Source organism: Trachurus trachurus, assembly GCF_905171665.1.
Source record: "Trachurus trachurus genome assembly, chromosome: 3".
Lineage (NCBI taxonomy): Eukaryota > Metazoa > Chordata > Actinopteri > Carangiformes > Carangidae > Trachurus > Trachurus trachurus.
Genome location: NC_139893.1, coordinates 28,984,941 through 29,003,285, shown reverse-complemented (window position 1 = coordinate 29,003,285; position 18,345 = coordinate 28,984,941). Strand labels below are relative to the sequence as shown.

Below are 18,345 nucleotides of genomic sequence, written 5' to 3'. Positions count from 1 at the left end.
ACCTGCATTTTAATGATACTTTGTCAAAAATAAATGTGAAATTGATTTAAAATGGAAAGAAATCCAACAATCTGTATGTGGAAATACACACACACACACACACACACACACACACACACACACACACACACACACACACACACAGGCCAGGCAGTGTGTTCTTGATGATTCAGGTGTGTGTCATCTTTCATATGTTACTCTTGTCTCTCTGTCTCTCCATTCCCGGGTGGATAGTTTATTTGCTACTTTTGGGGCAGTTGAGCCCCAAACACAAGAGGAGCTCCAAGCAAGTACACGATGGCATGTTTCTTCCTCTTGTTAGCTCATACCTCCATGACTGTGATGCCCCGCCCCCCCCCCCTCCTCCCTCGCCCTTGCCCCCTCTCCATCCATCTCTCATGATGAGGGCCTTGCTCTGAGCGCAGACACTTTATACTCTCTGTGTGGAGAGAAAACAAGTCGAGAACATGTAGATGCGCCTCGTGTACAAATAACAGCTCATTCTTCTGCTTGGAATGTCCCTGGCGAAGAATGTGATTTGTCACATCGAAGAGATTTCATGGAAATGACCAGTTGCATTTGTAAATAAATCATTAGTACTGATGCTTTGGACTCAGTGCTTTCAGTTTTTATATAGAAAGGCCAGCCCTGTTTACCATTCCACTTCTCAGCTGCAGCTTTTTTCCTCAGTGGGGGCTGGAAACTCAGCTCACCTATCATAGAAGAATTCATAATGGCTGACGAAGGCTTGAGCCTGCATGGGGAATCAGCATTTGGCCATTTGATGAACTTTTATAGAGTAATAATACATCGCACTGCCTAGCTCTTAAGTGCTTAAAAGCTTCATGGTCCATCCATCGGGAGAGTCGTGTTGTGCATTTATGCATCTGAAAGGCTCCTCTCTCCCTCTCCGCCCCCAGGCTTACTCCACAGCTCACCAGACTCCCTGGCCGAGTCCTGGTTCAGGGCCAAACTGAGCCGTCAGCGCAGCTACGGCTCGGCATACTCCTACGAGGAATCGGACATAGACCTGAACCGCTCACTGGGTATCCACGCCCTCATCGACAACATGGTCAGTTTCATCAGTGGTGATGTGGGCCTGGCTCCGGCCTTCAAGGAGCCGGAGGAAAGCATGTCCACCAGCCCACAGGCAACAATCCTGGCTATGGAGCAGCAGCAGAGCCGAGCTGAGGTGAGAGACTGACCCAGGACTCTAAAGTCAAATCTGTTGCTCTGATAAAATCATAATGAGAAACCCTTTATATTTGGACCACGGATACCACTTTTCCTTTTAAAATTTTCATTGAATTGATTATAATCTGTAACTTTTCATGTAAAATCCTAACAGGATTTGTTTGTGATATTCAATATTTTTCTTGTTGTCAGCTAATCCCCTCAAGGCAAAGCATCAGCCTGTCACTTGGTACTCTCACCTGTGGTGCTGAGCTTCAAAACCACTGACTCCCACTTATATATATACATAACTAATACTTTAAAGGGACAATGAGGAGTTTTGGAAAGCAAAGTGTTTTCACACTCTATTTCCCACTACATTCCTACATTCCTTCGCGCGCACGGTGAAATTCTTGGACTGGCGCAAGACGGACGAAAGCGAAAACATTTGCCAAGAATGTTTTCATTGATAAAGAATGAAAGTCAGAGGTTGGAAGACGATCAGATACCATTGTAGTTCCGACTAAAACGGCGATTCGGCAGCGTTATTCCCATGACCCGCCTGGCAGCGTCCGCGAAACCGAAAGTAGGAAATGGTGGGCGAGCCGACCACTAATAATAATAACAAAATAACGATAAAGACAAAACAATATATTTATCGAAAATAAAGACCCATTAACAAGTGTGGGTAGTGTAGATTCATCCACATTAATATGAGACTTTTTTATAACCAAATACAAACTCCTCGTTGTCCCTTTAAAAAAATGACATAATAATGTTAGACTTAATGGTTTTTAGCAATCTTTACTCAAATGCACCATTCACTCATGAATGGTGCATTTGTTGAGTACTATTCTCAGCTGTGGATTTGAGGTGTTACCAGATGTTTACAGCAGCAGGATGGGTGAATAAATTCAAAATAAACTCAAGTGGTCATGTTCATGAATACATGTCAACAAGTGCAACCGAATGGCTCATTTGTGTGTGACCCTGTTAGAATGTACTATTGATTGTTGTGGTGTTTTATCTCCAGTTGCGGCTGGAGGCGCTCCACCAGATCGTGGTGTTGATCTCTGGCATGGAGGAGAAGGGCAGCCAGCCGGGGAGCACGGATCGGTCCAGCGGTGCCTTCCAGTCCTCCTCGCTGCTCACCTCCGTCAGGCTGCAGTTCTTGGCCGGTTGTTTCGGCCTTGGAACCGTGGGCACTGGCGGGCTGAGGAGAGAGAGCGTTCAGCTGCATCACTACCAGGTGCAGTGGGAGGCTCCTGATAAGTGGATAGAAAGGCAGTTGAATTTGTCTTACTTGTTCGACCATGTGTTTTAACATGTGAGTCTGTGCTGTTATTTTGCAGGATGGTGTAAAAGCAGCTAAGAGGAGCCTGCAAATGGAAATCCAAACAGCTGTTCATAAGATCTACCAGCAGCTGTCTGTGACATTGGAGAGAGCACTGCAAGCCAACAAGCATCACATTGGTAATAAGAAATGGAGACATATATAGTCATGGAACTTAAATAAGATTTATGATTTGTTTTAATTTGGCAGGGCAGCTTCCAGAGCGGTTCAGCTGAGCTTGTTTTAATTTTCTTAAAACACAGAGCTCAACAGTAATCTCGAGATTCTGTTTTGTCAGCAGCCGACCTGAAACATTTTGCTCTCTTCCCTGTCTCCTTCTCCATCTAGAAGCCCAGCAGCGCCTCCTGCTGGTAACCGTGTTTGCGCTAAGTGTCCGCTACCAGCCAGTGGACGTCTCCTTGGCCATCTCAAGTGGGCTGCTCAATGTGCTGTCTCAGCTCTGTGGCACAGAGACCATGCTGGGGCAGCCGCTCCAGCTGCTGCAGAAACCCGGAGTGTCCCAGCTCAGCACTGCCCTGAAGGTGGCGTCCACCCGTCTGCTGCAGATACTCGCCATCAGCACTGGGTAAGAGATTTAAAGGGAATGGAGTCACTGGGTACGTTTACATGGACAGTTTCAATCGGTTTCAGAAAGGTTTGGGAGACCAAACCGATTGAAAATACTTCATGTAAACACCTCAAACCGTTTCAATTACCCCAAACCGGTTGAAATTCCAACCAGATTGAAGGGGGTGGTTTAAACCTTTTCTAAAGAGATCTGTCTGTCATGTATACACTTGAAACGGGTTGATCCCTGGCTGCGTTCGTTCGGGACCTGACGTACGTACGCACGCATGCACGCTTGAGCACGTACGAGCCGTGCCTGCCTGGCTGTCACTCACGTGAAAATGTCCGCGTAATATGGGAAAATGTCGAGCAAGAAATTTCATAACAGACTGGCGGGTCATACGGAAGTTCTGTTTCCACTCGGTGTCCGAAAATTCATGCAGAGAGAGGAGGAGGAGGAGGAGGAGGAGGAAGCGGTGCGCCGCCGGTGTTGTGCCGAAAAGAGACTACCTGCCAGGGCAGTCGTTTTTCTACAGGTAGTCTCTTTTCGGCACAACACCGACAGCGCACCGCTTCCTCCTCCTCCTCCTCCTCCTCCTCCTCCTCCTCCTCCGCATGCATTTTCGGACAACAAGTGGAAAGACGTTCTCTCTTCTTTTCCTGCTAAAAGTAGGAACATGTCACGCTGCTGTTTAATACAGAGAAATATTATAACAGCAAAGACTGCGCTCAACAAACGATGTATTTCGGCCACACAGCTGTAGCACTTCCGTAATCAATACTGTTGTAACCATAGTAACGCAATCACTCACGGCTGCGGGCACATTCGAAGCATTTGTTTCGTCGGCGCATGTAAACACCCAACCAGTTTACTTTGTAACCCATGTATACGCTCAAACTGAAATCTTCAAAGAGATTGATTCAAACCAAACCTTTCTGAAACCGATTGAAACTGTCCATGTAAACGTACCCACTGTGACACCAGTGCAGAAGCACTACAAAGAAAATATCACATCACCTGTTGTAATTCTTGCATTTGCAGGACATATGCAGACAAGCTGAGTCCCAAGGTGGTCCAGTCATTGCTGGACCTGCTCTGCAGTCAGCTGAAGAACCTGCTGTCTCAGGCAGGAGTTAGTCTGCTGTCCCCTGGGGAAGACAACAAACATGAAGACAGCACAGACTCTGAAAAGAAAGACTTCAGAGGTGATAAGAGAATTCAGATCTGTTTGTCACTTAGTTCATTTTCTGATGAGGATGCCTTGTCCCTCATGTCTATCATGAATCATGCAGTATTCCTTTTGTGGCCGTGAGCAGTTTTACTTTTCATTGACGGGGGCTTTGATCAAACACAACCGTTTTCCCATCATTATGAACTTTTGTTCAATGTGATCGAGGAGACAGTGAGTCGTATGACCAGGAATCAAGAGCCAGTTTGTTACATAATAATTTACAAACACATATGACTGTCATCGGAGTCACACCAGAAACAAATTATTGTAGCTGCCTGGCTGCATGATTAATTACCTTTCATTCAACTGAAATATAAATTAATTAGTTCAGTTAGTTTTTTCTTTGGACCCTTTTAGCTTTTGTTTTTATGGATTAGTCTGTTGATTGTAGCAGCCCTTAGAGTTCAACTCTCGGCAATTTAAGAAAACACATACACAAATGAGACAAATGTGCTGCAAATTACAACGGAGGCATTTCCAAGGACACAAAAAAGTGGTGGATCCAGCTGTTTTCTAAGTGGCAACACAGAGACCTCTCGGGGCCACTGTTCTTGTTGTTGATGTTGATGTTGATATTCAAATTAAGAAACAGTTTAACAGGTTCAAAACTAAAAGAAAAACTGTTGCTATAGGTCACCCCCTTTCTTTCCCAAATTATGTTCCATGAAAAGTAGGGTTGGGCACTGGGAATCGAGAATTGAATGGAGCCGGTTCTAACGTTTCGAGAATCGTTAGGAACTGGAATCGAAACATGGAATAGGAATCGTAACCGGAATCGTTCAACTTCAAACGATGCCCAACCTTAAAGACAAGTGACATGCAGCCAGTAAATGTGTTTACATGTTTGTGTTTCAGCTTTGATCCGTAAGCAGCACACGGCAGAGCTCCACCTGGGAGACTTCCTGGTCTTCCTCAGGAGAGTCGTCTCCTCCAAGGCCATCCAGTCCAAGATGGCCTCCCCCAAGTGGACTGAAGTGCTACTCAACATTGCAGCGCAGAAATGTTGCTCAGGTACGATCAGCTGATGTAACACAACACAGACACATGTGGGGTGCTTGTATCAAAACATACCAGAGACACTAACTCATGTCTGTGGCTAATTTCAGGCGTGCCTTTGGTGGGAAACTTGAGAACTCGGCTCCTTGCGCTTCATGTCCTGGAAGCCGTCCTGCCTGCCTGCGAGGCCAACATGGAGGATGACCAAATGTCACAGGCACGCCGCTATGAAAATGTAGACCATCACTGATCTGATCCCTCAATATAACAGACTGGATGTCACTAATGTAATTCTCTCTCTTCCAGGTGGTGGAGCGTCTCTTCTCTCTGCTGTCTGATTGCATGTGGGAGGCTCCCATTGCTCAAGCAAAGCACTCAATCCAGATTAAAGAAAAAGTCCAAGAGCTCAAACTACAGGTGTGCGAACCAGCCCCCACCCCCCTACCCCTTCTTCACTTTCTGCTGTGTTTGTTTGAATCACTGACAGTTTGTTTAATCCACAGGGGGAGGCAGAGGAGGAGGACGAGAACCTTCCCATACAAGAAGTGTCCTTTGACCCGGAGAAGGCTCAGTGCTGTGTGGTGGAGAATGGCCAGGGCCTGACGCACGGCAGCGGGGGCAAAGGCTACGGCCTAGCTTCCACCGGTATCTCCTCTGGATGTTACCAGTGGAAGGTACAGTGTTGTTTAATTATAACATCATCCATTTAGAAGCTGTTACCATTGCTGGTATCCAGTGTTTGATAAACCAAGACGAGATGCAAACAAGATCACAGTTAGACAAAGCATTCATTTGATCTCATGCTTTCTCTTGTAGTTTTACATCGTGAAGGAAAACAGAGGCAATGAGGGAACATGTGTGGGGGTGTCCCGCTGGCCCGTGCACGACTTCAACCACCGCACCACATCAGACATGTGGCTGTACCGGGCGTACAGTGGGAACCTCTATCACAATGGTGAACAAACGCTGACGCTAAGCAGCTTCACCCAGGGGGATTTCATCACCTGTGTCCTGGACATGGAGGCCAGAACCATCTCCTTTGGCAAGAACGGAGAGGTGAGAGACACAGGAGAAATAAGTCAACCTCAAGACCAGGGGCAAGGTGCACAAAGTATCTTGCATTAAATTTAAGATGCAAGATGTTGTAGAGCATCCTCTAGTATGCTCCTTAAGATTTCCTTAAAATGTATTTAAGTTTTTTTCCTGGACCTTGTACTACTTATACCTTATATCATTTGAGCTGTTTCACAGAAGATGTTAAGAACTAAATAAAGTAAAAAAAATTAAAAAAAAAAAAGCTTAAAACTTTGTTTCTATCAAAGTCAGTCAGCCAGTGAACTTCTTTAGTGTCATTTTTGAGGACATTTTTTTCTTTTTGATGACACCAACGGGTATCACAGGTGCTCACTCCCACAAATGAACGGGGTCCATGGAAGCCACTGCAAAGATTATTTGATAAGATGTTATTAATATCTAGAGACTCTGAGAGAACCATCCTGAAGAGCAGATGTTATGTGTCCATGTCTAATTACTAATATGTGCTTCCACAGGAGCCAAAGTTGGCATTTGAGGACGTGGATGCCACAGAGCTGTATCCCTGTGTGATGTTCTACAGCAGTAACCCAGGAGAAAAGGTAGGTCAACATAAATGTCCAACTGTCCTGTTCTCTGTAAAACAGTAACATCAAGTTGGTTTAGTACTTGTCTGTAGCGATTTAATGCAATGTGACCACTTATAATAATTAATATTACAAGACCAATAACAATTAAGAGCAGTGGACATTTGCAAGTATAATTATATAGGGGCGCCATGTAGCTCAGTGGGTAGAGCAGGTGCCCCATGTGTGGAGGGTACAGTACAGTCCTGCAGTCGGCCCCGGTTTGAATCCTGCATCGGGCGGCCCTTTGTTGCATGTCATTCCCCCGCTCTCTGCCTCCCCATTCATGTCTATCTCAACTAACCTGTCAATTACAGGCAAAAGCCCCAGAAAAAATGCTCTAAAAAAAGTATAACCATACTGTATGTAAGTACTTGTAGTACTATTTTTCTTATCTTTTGCTTCAGGTTAAGATCTGTGACATGCAGATGAGAGGAACACCTCGAGACCTCCTACCAGGCGACCCGGTCTGCAGCCCCATGGCCACTGTGCTGGCTGAGGCCACCACGCAGCTGATCCGCATCCTGCACCGCACCGACCACTGGACCCATCGCATCAACAAGACCATGACTGAGCGGCTTCACAAGATCAAACCTTGTTTCAGAGAGTCAGCCAGCGCCTCCAGCGGTGGCGGGGGTCAGAGACTGAAAAAGAGCCGCTCGGTGCAGAGCCGCGAGGAGCACGACGCCCAGAGAGAAAGCCAGGAAACGCCCACAAGGACGGAGGAGGAGCGGGGACGCCACGGGCGGCAGCACGGCCTCGGGGAGCTGTCGGAGCACCACCTGAGGACCCTCTGCACGGAGGTGTGGCCGGTGCTGGCAGTGATTGGCGGTGCAGATGCAGGCCTCCGTGTCGGTGGGCGCTGCGTCCACAAGCAGACCGGACGCCACGCTACTCTCCTGGGTGTGGTGAAGGAGGGAAGTACCTCAGCTAAGGTGCAGTGGGACGAAGCTGAGATCACCATCAGGTACTGGGGGAAAAAGTTCTGCTGTGGCACCTTTTCTTAAACTTTCCTTTGAACATTTTTTCTTTGGATATATTTTGCTGTATTTGTTCCTTACTGGTATATTTTTAAAGGGTGAACAAACTGTTAGAGCCATGTGAAGAGTCTGGCTGGGTAGAAATGTGCTGAGTGACCTCTGGGCTTCTGAAGTTGCCTTTGTTCATGTTCTTCTGATGCATTAGCCTCTTCCTTTTGACTCACCTATTCACCCTTCATCTTCCTTTACTCTGATGTAACGTTTCTGTTTCTGACTGACCCCTTTCCATCATTACTCTTTTGCATGGCCCTAGTAGTTCATCGAACAACATTGTTTTGTGCCAAACCCACACATTCCATCTTTTTATTTGTCTTGCATGCTGTGCTTTTTCTCTCCTGCCCTCTCCCTCACTTTGTGTTTCCTTCCCTTGTCTCCTATCACTCTCCACTCCCTTCTATTAAAGCTTCCCAACTTTCTGGTCGCCTAGTGACACTCCATTATACAACCTGGAGCCCTGCGAGCCGCTGCCCTTTGACGTGGCCCGCTTCCGTGGCCTCACCGCCTCTCTGCTGTTGGACCTCACCTACCTGACCAGCATCCACGAGGAAACCGCCGCGAAGCTCAGCGCACGCCGTCACGAAAAGAAACACCGCAACGCAGCATCAACTGGACACGAGCCAACCACTAACGAAGACAAAGCAGACAACGAGGGGCACAACCGCAACGAGCAAAGAGATGGTGCCGGAGCCTCATCCGGAACAGGTTCGAGCACCACCACCTCCGACCTGCGCGTATCCCACAGCCTGGACGAGGTGAAGGCGCACGTGGCACCCAGCTCAAAGTCAGAGAGTGAGATTTCCTCTGTGGGCGGTGGAGGAGTGGGAGGGAACGAGACTCTCTTCGCTGCAGCTCCTCACACTCCAGCTGAAGGGAACAGGAAGAAAGGCCACGAGCATGGCTCCCGCAGTCACGAAGCCTCTCCGGCCTCCATCGCCACCCAGTCAGAGATCCACGCCGTGCAGCTCTCCTACCTTTACCTGGGAGCCATGAAGACGCTCAGTGCCCTGCTGAGCTGCAGCAAATATGCCGAGCTGCTGCTCATCCCTAAGGTACTTGTTGTTGTTTCTTTACATCACTGATACAGTAACTTACAGTAATCAACAATGTTAAGATAATTATAAATGTGAAGCAATTTATTTACTCCATGAGGAATCATAACTTGTGTACAATGACCAACACATGTCACAAGGTGGCAGCAATGTTTTGATAAGTTTTGATAAAGAGAGAGAAAAAATATGAACATGACTGATGGGAAACAATTTTGTATTTGTCAATGTGATGATCCATAGTTGTTCAGTTGAAGAATTCAGTTAAAACATGATGCTCAGTTTTCTGTTGTAATTTTTTTTGAAGTTACAGCCACATAACTCAAATTTTCTAGCTTCACATATACAGTAGCAGTTGAAACACATTAACAAGCTCAGATCAGCTGCATTGTGATTAGGGGTGGGCCAAAATATTGATATGGCAATATATTGCGATACTTTATACCGCGATACGATATCGATATTCAATATTTAAATATCGATTTTTTTTTTCCAAAAAAAAAAAATTCAATTTTTTTTTCAATTAATAAATCATGTTTCAGACCTAAATCCAATTGAAATATGTTGTTGTAACTTGCACTTGTATAAAATGGCATGGATAATTTGAATTACATTGTTTTGACTCAGTTTGTCCCATGAATTATCGCTATCGTCTGATGTACATACAACTCGGATTTTAAGTGACACAGATATCGTGATGTATCGTGGATGAAATTTCTTGCAATATATCGATAATCGCAGAATCGCTGTACCGTGAAATTATCGTTATCGTGGGTAAAATATCGTGATAGTATCGTATCGTGGGGTACCTAGTGATACCCAGCCCTAATTGTGATTGTGATTTTAAAGGAACTGAAAGGTAGATGAAAAGATTTTTAACATATACGTGTGGGCTAAACATAAAGCTGCTAGTTATCTAGCAGTGTTATTTTAGCATATACTTGAAATAACAGGAAACAACCTTCACTAATTATCACTGAATAGCTCATTTGTTTAATATATTATACAGAACCAAAGTTTGAAATTCACAAATCATAATTTTAAAGTGAAATGATCAACAGATTAAAGTGTGTTGTTTTGGGAGCTTCAGAGGTGCTTGTCAGTTCAGCCAGTAAGTGTATTTCCCACGACATTTCATACCATGTTTTAAAAACTTTGGAAAATTAGACAAATTGGATTTGGTGCAAACACATAGAATGATGCATATTGCACATTTAGTCAGATTTATGCTAACCTGCTCTCTCTTGACATCAAGGTGCTACCAGAGGCGGCACCAAGTGGGCACAACGCTGATCTGAATGCCAGCACCAGTGGAAGCACGGCCGCCACTTCTCCGGTGTGCCAGGAGGAGGTGGAGATGCGCGCGGCTCTGCAGTTTCTCATGCGCCACATGGTGAAGCGGGCGGTGATGCGCTCGCCCATTAAGCGGGCCCTGGGCCTGGCAGACCTGGAGAGGGCGCAGGCCATGATCTACAAACTGGTGGTGAACGGACTGTTGGAGGAGCCGAGTGGGGGAAAGGTCAAACCTGGTATGAACATGTGATTTAACGTGCTTCAAATCATGATGTTTCAGTAAACAGCTGAATAAACTGGATGTTATCACTACTACTCTATAAATAATAGGCTTTTTGGCTCTAATGTCCCTCAGGAGTGAGGAGTGAACCAGAGGGCGAGGGGGAAGGCACAGAGGGCGAGCAGTTGGCACAAACCCCGGTCACCACGAGCCCCTCTGCCTCCAGCACCACCTCCTTCATGAGCTCGTCGCTGGAGGACACCACCACCGCTACCACACCCGTCACGGACACGGAGACTGTCCCCGCGTCTGAGTCTCCGGGGGTCATGCCTCTCAGCCTCCTCAGGTCAGAACAGATGGCTGCACATATTGTCAGCCAGCCAGCGTCACAGAGTCGCCTTGTTTTTCTCTGTATGACGCTTCTCTTTGGTATCACAGGCAAATGTTCTCGAGCTACCCGACTACCACCCTGGTTCCAACCCGTCGTGCTCAGACCCCTCCGGTGTCATCTCTGCCCACCTCCCCCTCGGATGAAGTCGGCCGCAGGCAGAGTCTCACTTCCCCTGATTCCCAGCCTAGCAGACCTCAGAACAGAACGGGTACCTGTAAGTATGCCACACTGCCCTGCATGGAAAACCAGCCATGGCTGCACAGTTGTTAAAGGGATAGTTCAACATTTTGGCAAATTGGCCCATTGCCATAATCCGTATAGATTTAGGAGTACTGTAGGTTCGTTACCTTTAATTGTTGGTGCAAGCTATTTTTAGAACGGTGGAGCAGAGCCGCGAGCTGCTCAGAGCTACGCTACAGAGGCTAATGGGATTTCTTGGTTTCCCTCATCAAACTCATCAAATACACAATCCAACAACTCCAAAACGCTCCCGTGGACCTGTTTTCAAGTTGTTTTTGAGGTAAATTCATGCAAAACTGTTTTTCGACAAGCAGTCTCTGCATTTGCCTCTAAAACAACTCTGTCTCGTAACGTTCCGTGCAGGTCACAACTTGTCCACGAGAGCGTTTTGGAGTTGTTGGATTGTGTATTTGATGAGTTTGATGATGGAAACGAAGAAATCCCATGACCCTCCGTAGCGTAGCTCTGAGCAGCTCACGGCTCTGCTCCGCCGTTCAAAAAATAGCTTGCACCGACAATTAAAGGTACTGTATATATTGATGTAAGTACATTAATATTAACACACATCAGAATATAACATTTGTAGGTGTTTCCATCATCATAGTGATGCACACAGATGTCCACCCATGTTTCAGTGCTCTCAAAGCCTCATCTCAGATTTTGTAATGAATTCACTAACGGTGGCTGGTGTTTGCTGCAGCTCTGTCGGACCCCAGCAGCAGGCTGTCGACATCTCCCCCTCCTCCTGCCATCGCTGTGCCACTGCTGGAGATGGGCTTCTCCCTGCGGCAGATCACCAAAGCCCTGGAGGCCACTGGTGAGTCTCCCTCACATCCTTGCATGTATGATGGACAATTTGTTGTTTATTGACAGTGAATATTGTGGCATGACTCAGGTTTTGTGGTACATGGATGTGTCAAATCTCCAGGCGCACGAGGAGAGGCGGACGCGCAGAACATCACAGTCCTGGCCATGTGGATGATTGAACATCCAGGAACAGAGGATGAGCACGACGAGCCTCACACCAGAGGCAGTGGCGTCAGTGGAGAAGGGTCAGACTCCTCCTGTCCTGGGGCGACTGCTTCAGCTGGGGGAAAATCTCTGGACCAGAGCGCATACCTGTGCTCACCTGGAGACATTGCCAGTGCAGACACTTCAGAGATGGAGGAAGGTTTCAGTGAGAGGTAGGAAGTCTCAACAAAGATTAGAAAACCTTCTCTTCTCTGGCCTTATAATAGATGTGTTTTTTTGTCACCCTGTTACGAGCCATACGATCCGTTGTCATTTACTTCTTAGCAGGTGCAGGTGTGTTTGATTTGGGGCACTTGCCGTGAAGAAGCTGCTGATCCCTGGATGCACGACCCAAGGATCAGCAGCTTCCTCTCTGCTGCAGCTGCTGATTTAATGTTTTTCATTCGTGAGCTCTCATATGGTTCTTCAAGTTTTTGACAGTAACTTTCAATGTCAGAAGTAAAATACTTGAGAAAAAAAATGAATTTGACTGTAGTTCAAGCCCGTAAGCTCTTGAACAATTTACCTGTGGAGATAAGGTCTGCTGAATCTAATACTGTTTTTAAATCTCATCTTTAAACTTTCTTTTTTATGAAATCCCCTTCTGATTGAATTTTTATTTTATTTCATTGTTACGACAGTTTTTATTGTTTAATTGCATTTCTGTTTTTATCATTTTGTGAAACATTTTGTAACCTTGTTTAAAATATGTCTAGTTTTTAATACTTAGACCTCTTTTACTGCTCCCATATAAAAACAAAGTTCTTTGTTTACTCTGTAGTCCAGAGGGGCTGGAGCAAGACAGTGCATCAGCCTCCAGTGGTGTTGCTCTTAGAGGACGCTCGGCTGTCGGGAGGAAACATCGCTTTGACCTGGCTGCACGGACACTGCTGGCCCGCGCTGGTGAGGATTTTTCCACTTTGTCCTCTTTTCAGATTCTCCAGATTCTCCTCCTACTCCATCAGCTCACATAAAACTTTCCTGTCCTCAGCTGGACTGTATCGCTCAGTGCAGGCCCACCACAGCCAGTCGCGCCGGGAGGTCTCGTCCCTTCAACAGCAACAAGACCCGGCCGCCCTGTATGACTTCAACCTGGATGAAGAGCTGGAGATGGACCTGGATGAGGAGACCATGGAGGCCATGTTCGGCCAGGACCTCGCCAGTGACACCGACATTCTGGGAATGTGGATCCCGGAGGTACTGGACTGGCCAACATGGGTGTGTGTGACTTTATGCTACGGTCAGAGGGCTGCCATCACCACTCTGCTCTGTGTCTGCCCCGCATAACCTCTTCACCACTGTAAAGCCATGTGTGCACGCTGACATGCAGCTTTATCAGTCAGGTTTATGAGACACTCCCTTGTCCAGCATCATTTCCTCTGACTCCCCCAAAGGGACTAACAGGCATGATGTGAAAGACTCGACACTAACTCTGATGGCCGTTGCTTTGAATTCATGCAAATCTGTCACCGACTCATACATCTAATATCTAATATTTAACATTGCATGAATGCTTGGCTGCAGTTCTGAAGCCTAACAACTCTGTCTTGTGCGTGTTACGTAAAAACACATTTCATCTTCATGAATGTCAATGTGTGTGTGTGTCTGTGTGTAATTGTGCCCTTGCAGCATGTGTGCGAGACAGACGATCGAGACGAAGTGGTGGTGTGCGAACTGTGCGAGGCCAACGTGGCCAACTTCAATCAGCACATGAAGAAGAGCCACCCGGGCTGCGGCCGCAGTGCCAACCGCCAAGGTTACCGCAGCAACGGCTCTTATGTGGACGGCTGGTTTGGAGGCGAGTGTGGCAGCGGAAATCCCTACTATCTGCTGTGTGGCAGCTGCAGAGAGAAGTACCTGGCCATCAAAAGTAAAGCCAAAGTGCCTGTAGTGGAGAGGTAGGTGTACGTGAAGAAGAATGAACGCAAATGTGTGATGTTGAATAATGTTGATGGAGTTTATTGATGTTTGTTGTGTCAGGTGGTTTAAATATCAGGCATTGATTCAGCTACAGTGAGTGGCAGTTATTGTGTCAAGCACAGAAGTAGAAGTTGATGTCAGCTTTGACATGTGCACAGTTAGACCCAGAGGGGCTTATCCTGTTTGATGTATGTGCTCTTCTGTATTAGCTTGTTACTCAAAGGAAGTAAACCTGATGAACTCTCGTGTTATCTGTTCTGTGGTTTGTTTTCAGGTATAAAGGACAAGCTCCTGACCTCCTGGGGAAGCAGGACAGCGTCTATGAAGGTGACGTCTAATGATCTTTTGAATTACAAAAGGATGTTATACATAAATGTTTTCATGTTGATATTTGGGAAAATACATATTTTGTTAATTTTTGAAGTGAATACAGCGCCTCCAAGTACTGACTTATCAGAGAGCCTAAACCCTTTTTTCAGGGCCACAATTACTGTTTAAGTTCAGGAAATAACATTGGAAAAACATTTCAAATACTGTATGTTAGTTATCACAACATGCCTTTTAATTTTCCCATTAGCTGTGTTCTTTGATTTCAAATAGTGTTTTTCTGTCCCGCTGCAGAGGACTGGGACATGCTGGATGTTGATGAAGATGAGAAGCTAACAGGGGAAGAAGAATTTGAGCTCCTGGCCGGCCCCTTGGGTCTGAGTGAGCGCAGGGTCGTCCCTGAGGCCGTCCAGTTCCCTGACAGCGACCCACTCGGTGCCTCCGTAGCCATGGTGACGGCCACCAACAGCATGGAGGAGACCCTGCTGCAAATTGGTAAAGATTCTTGATCTCATCGATGCCTCAGTGTCAGATAGTTTGTGTCTTCATTAATGGGAGCTTATCAAACTGAGGAAAAACCATGAGTTCAACCCTTGATTGTTTATGATTTGTAATAATAATAATGTGTGTTTGCGTATCCAGGTTGTCAGACCTCGGTGGATAAGAGCTCGTCAGGCAGGGTGACCCTCGGGGAGCAGGCAGCAGCTCTACAGAACCCTCATGACCGAGTGATGGCCCTGAGGCGGGTGACGGCTGCAGCGCAGGTGCTGCTGGCCAGGACCATGGTGATGAGAGCCCTGTCCCTGCTGTCTGTCAGGTAGCCATCTTCACACTCACACACTCCTTCTGTGCTTGCGTGTGTTTGTGTGTTGTCTTTCTCCTCCTTTGGAAGTAGTCAACACAAACAGTGACTCTTGAAATTAAATCTATGAGTTAACACCTGTCAGTAACTCAACATCTTGTGTCGTGTGGATAAAAGACGATCACTTCTTCCCTCAGTAAAAGCCTCAGGGGAAACAAATACGCAGTTTGCCTCCCCCTGGTGGTGGCATTAAAGAAATTCTCACTATTTCTGGAGCCTTTTACAAGATGATACAGTTTCATCAAAATGTAGGCACAGTGACCATTCCTCAACAAAACTGACACAGTAATTATGAGGCCGTAGAAACATGAAACGTCTGTGTAGGTGTATTTCTGATTGTTCCTATACACTGGAAAGTTTTTATTGATACAATTGTTCATTAATAATATAAAAGTTTTAGTCACTAGTGTAACCTAAGGAGGCTCTTTGAGGCCAAAAATATTTGATGCATTTCAGTCTCAGGGAGTAAAATATTAAGCATATGAATTAATCTTATTGTAAATTGTTTTGAAAGTGCATCTGACGATTTTTACGTCTTATACACGATTTCCCTGCTCCCCTATCAGCGGCTCGAGCTGCAGCCTCGCAGCAGGTCTGGAGTCTCTCGGTTTGACCGACATCAGGACTCTGGTCAGACTGATGTGTCTGGCAGCAGCGGGCCGAGCCGGACTCTCCACCAGTCCCACAGCGGGCGCTGGTCATGCCGAAAGGCCTCGCGGGGCCGCCAAGGCGAGCAAACCCATCTCCTGTCTGGCTTACCTGAGCACAGCAGTGGGCTGCCTGGCTTCCAACAGCCCCAACGCTGCCAAGCTGCTGGTGCAACTCTGCACTCAGGTACACATCTTCACACTATCACGTCACTTGTCAAAAGCTTTATCAAGCTTAGTTTTTGATGTTGAATTTAACTTGTCATTGCAAAGTATGTTTTTACCTGATCAGTACAAGACAAACTGGTTTGTTCTCTTACACCTTTTTGACAATAAAGAGCAACGGGTTTAATAGGATCACACCGAACCATTATTCTCATAGTCAATATTATGAAAACGTACAGATCTTGTAAAAATAACCTACTTGCTAGAAATATTCAATATACGATCAGTATTAGGACTCGGTTTTCACTGGGAACAGGGAGGATGACATTTAAATGGTAATTTGATAAGTATTATTTTAGTGTATCTTCCTCTTCTGCATGTATGACTGATGTAAAGTTGTCTATTTTTGCCTTTAGTTCCAAGGTTGTCAACAAATTATAATCAATATACAACCAATTATGTTAGGACAAGGGATGGGACTATATAAGTTCTCTTCTTCACCTTTGTTCTATTTATTTGTTGTTGTTGTATTTTAACTATTATTGCCTGTCGTCTCTGTCATTTCTTGTTTACTACACATTTGAAATAGACATTAACATACACACCTCACTGAAGAGTCTGTGCTCCTCACCTTTGCACCTGCTGATCAGTTTATTTCCCTTTCCAGAACCTGATCTCCGCAGCTACAGGCATGAACCTCACCACCGTGGACGACCCCATCCAGAGAAAGTTCCTGCCGAGCTTCCTGCGCGGCGTGGCCGAGGAGAACAAGCTCATCACCTCGCCCAACTTCGTGGTCACGCAGGCTCTTGTCGCTCTGCTGGCAGACAAAGGGGCCAGACTCAGACCTGCATATGACAAAGCTGATATGGAGAAAAGAGGTTTGTAAACATAGAAGAGAGCGAGATGCAACTAACTCTGTGGATCTCTGTATCATTTATCATCACTGTATCATTTCTTATCAGTATTTTTTTTTTTTTTTGATAAGTAGGCGCTAGATAATATTTTGTATAAACTGTTGCTTTGCTTTCCTTGTATGTTTTCAATAATATAATCCAGGATAAGTCAGGATGATCTTGCTGTTGCTTTTATGCTTGTGATCTACCTTGAATCAATCAAGTTGCATAATTGAATTCAAGTGTCTCGATGTCAGTGAGAATGTGTTACGATGTGTTTTTAGCTGGTCAAGAGTTTAACCATCTCATATTAATTAGCATGTATTTGTGTAATTAATGTAGTAATGGCAGTAATGTCTTCATTGATGTCTGTTCAGCTTCATGCACATCTATGTAGAAGCACCATTTTGTTATTCTGTGCTCTTTTGTTTTTTCCTGTTTTGCTTTTCATTTGTGTCCCTTCTCTCACTCACCGGGCCGCCTTGTCACCTTGTGTTCCGTGTCGAGCAGGTCTAATTGCGCATTTGTATGCCCATCCTTCCCATAATCCCTCCGCTGTAGGCCCTCTGGAGCTGGCCAACGCGCTGGCAGCCTGCTGCCTGTCGTCGAGGCTCTCCTCACAGCACCGCCAGTGGGCCGCGCAGCAGCTGGTGCGCACGCTGGCTGCCCATGACCGCGACAACAACCAGAGCCGTCCGCAGACCTTTGCCGACATGGCAGGGGACCTGCGGAAGTGCTCCTTCATCAAGCTGGAGGCTCACCAGAGCAGGGTCAGTAATTTAACTTGTGTCACTAAAATGTATTTAATAGTGACAGTTTGCTCCTGTCTTTCTGTTTGGTACCTAAAGTCTTTGTCTTTTGACTCAGGTGATCACGTGTGGCTGGTGCAGTAAGAAAGGCCTGTTGGCCACCAGTGGCAACGATGGGACGGTCAGGGTGTGGAATGTAACCAAGAGTCAGTACACCCTGCAGCAGACCTGCATCTTCAACAGAGAGTAAGTCCTCCTGAAACACGTCCAGCTCTTCAGCTCCTGTGTCCTACCGTCAGAAAACTAGTTTTAGGGACTAGTGTTCCTAAAAAAACTGTGTAAAATTGTGCATCATTATCAGTTTATGACTCTGAAGTGAAGGCATGTGGGTATTAGTTCGATGGCCTTTTCTGTATCTACCCTGATCCTTTCCGTTTTTTTTTTTTTTTTTTGGTTTAGTGAAAATGCATCTCAGGTTCTCAGGTGTTCCTTGTCATTCGATCCAGACTCTACCTGAGCATGTGCATGTTCTCTCTGACCTGACTTGGCATGTCCCATCAACTGGGCTCAAGGCACCTG

General features: G+C 46.0%; 1 protein-coding gene across 6 annotated transcripts in view; it reads left to right on the top strand.

Annotated features, from left to right (window-relative positions):
* The window catches only part of herc1 (HECT and RLD domain containing E3 ubiquitin protein ligase family member 1), a 68,550-nt gene that overhangs the window by 30,390 nt on the left and 19,815 nt on the right, over positions 1-18,345 (top strand). For 2 of the 6 annotated variants that reach the window (XM_084001784.1, XM_084001781.1), the window contains exons 26-53: positions 921-1,192; positions 2,207-2,422; positions 2,526-2,646; positions 2,855-3,092; positions 4,116-4,279; positions 5,161-5,316; positions 5,412-5,518; positions 5,608-5,718; positions 5,805-5,975; positions 6,118-6,357; positions 6,852-6,935; positions 7,367-7,926; positions 8,403-9,048; positions 10,301-10,574; positions 10,694-10,904; positions 10,997-11,163; positions 11,890-12,006; positions 12,118-12,373; positions 12,982-13,103; positions 13,192-13,418; positions 13,830-14,098; positions 14,395-14,447; positions 14,742-14,942; positions 15,090-15,264; positions 15,876-16,143; positions 16,789-17,002; positions 17,528-17,787; positions 17,885-18,012. In XM_084001784.1, the coding sequence (XP_083857910.1) occupies positions 921-1,192; positions 2,207-2,422; positions 2,526-2,646; positions 2,855-3,092; positions 4,116-4,279; positions 5,161-5,316; positions 5,412-5,518; positions 5,608-5,718; positions 5,805-5,975; positions 6,118-6,357; positions 6,852-6,935; positions 7,367-7,926; positions 8,403-9,048; positions 10,301-10,574; positions 10,694-10,904; positions 10,997-11,163; positions 11,890-12,006; positions 12,118-12,373; positions 12,982-13,103; positions 13,192-13,418; positions 13,830-14,098; positions 14,395-14,447; positions 14,742-14,942; positions 15,090-15,264; positions 15,876-16,143; positions 16,789-17,002; positions 17,528-17,787; positions 17,885-18,012 (6,028 nt within the window). The remainder of the gene's footprint in view (positions 1-920; positions 1,193-2,206; positions 2,423-2,525; positions 2,647-2,854; positions 3,093-4,115; positions 4,280-5,160; positions 5,317-5,411; positions 5,519-5,607; positions 5,719-5,804; positions 5,976-6,117; positions 6,358-6,851; positions 6,936-7,366; positions 7,927-8,402; positions 9,049-10,300; positions 10,575-10,693; positions 10,905-10,996; positions 11,164-11,889; positions 12,007-12,117; positions 12,374-12,981; positions 13,104-13,191; positions 13,419-13,829; positions 14,099-14,394; positions 14,448-14,741; positions 14,943-15,089; positions 15,265-15,875; positions 16,144-16,788; positions 17,003-17,527; positions 17,788-17,884; positions 18,013-18,345) is intronic. The other 4 variants (XM_084001786.1, XM_084001783.1, XM_084001782.1 and 1 more) reach the window with 4 other exon arrangements.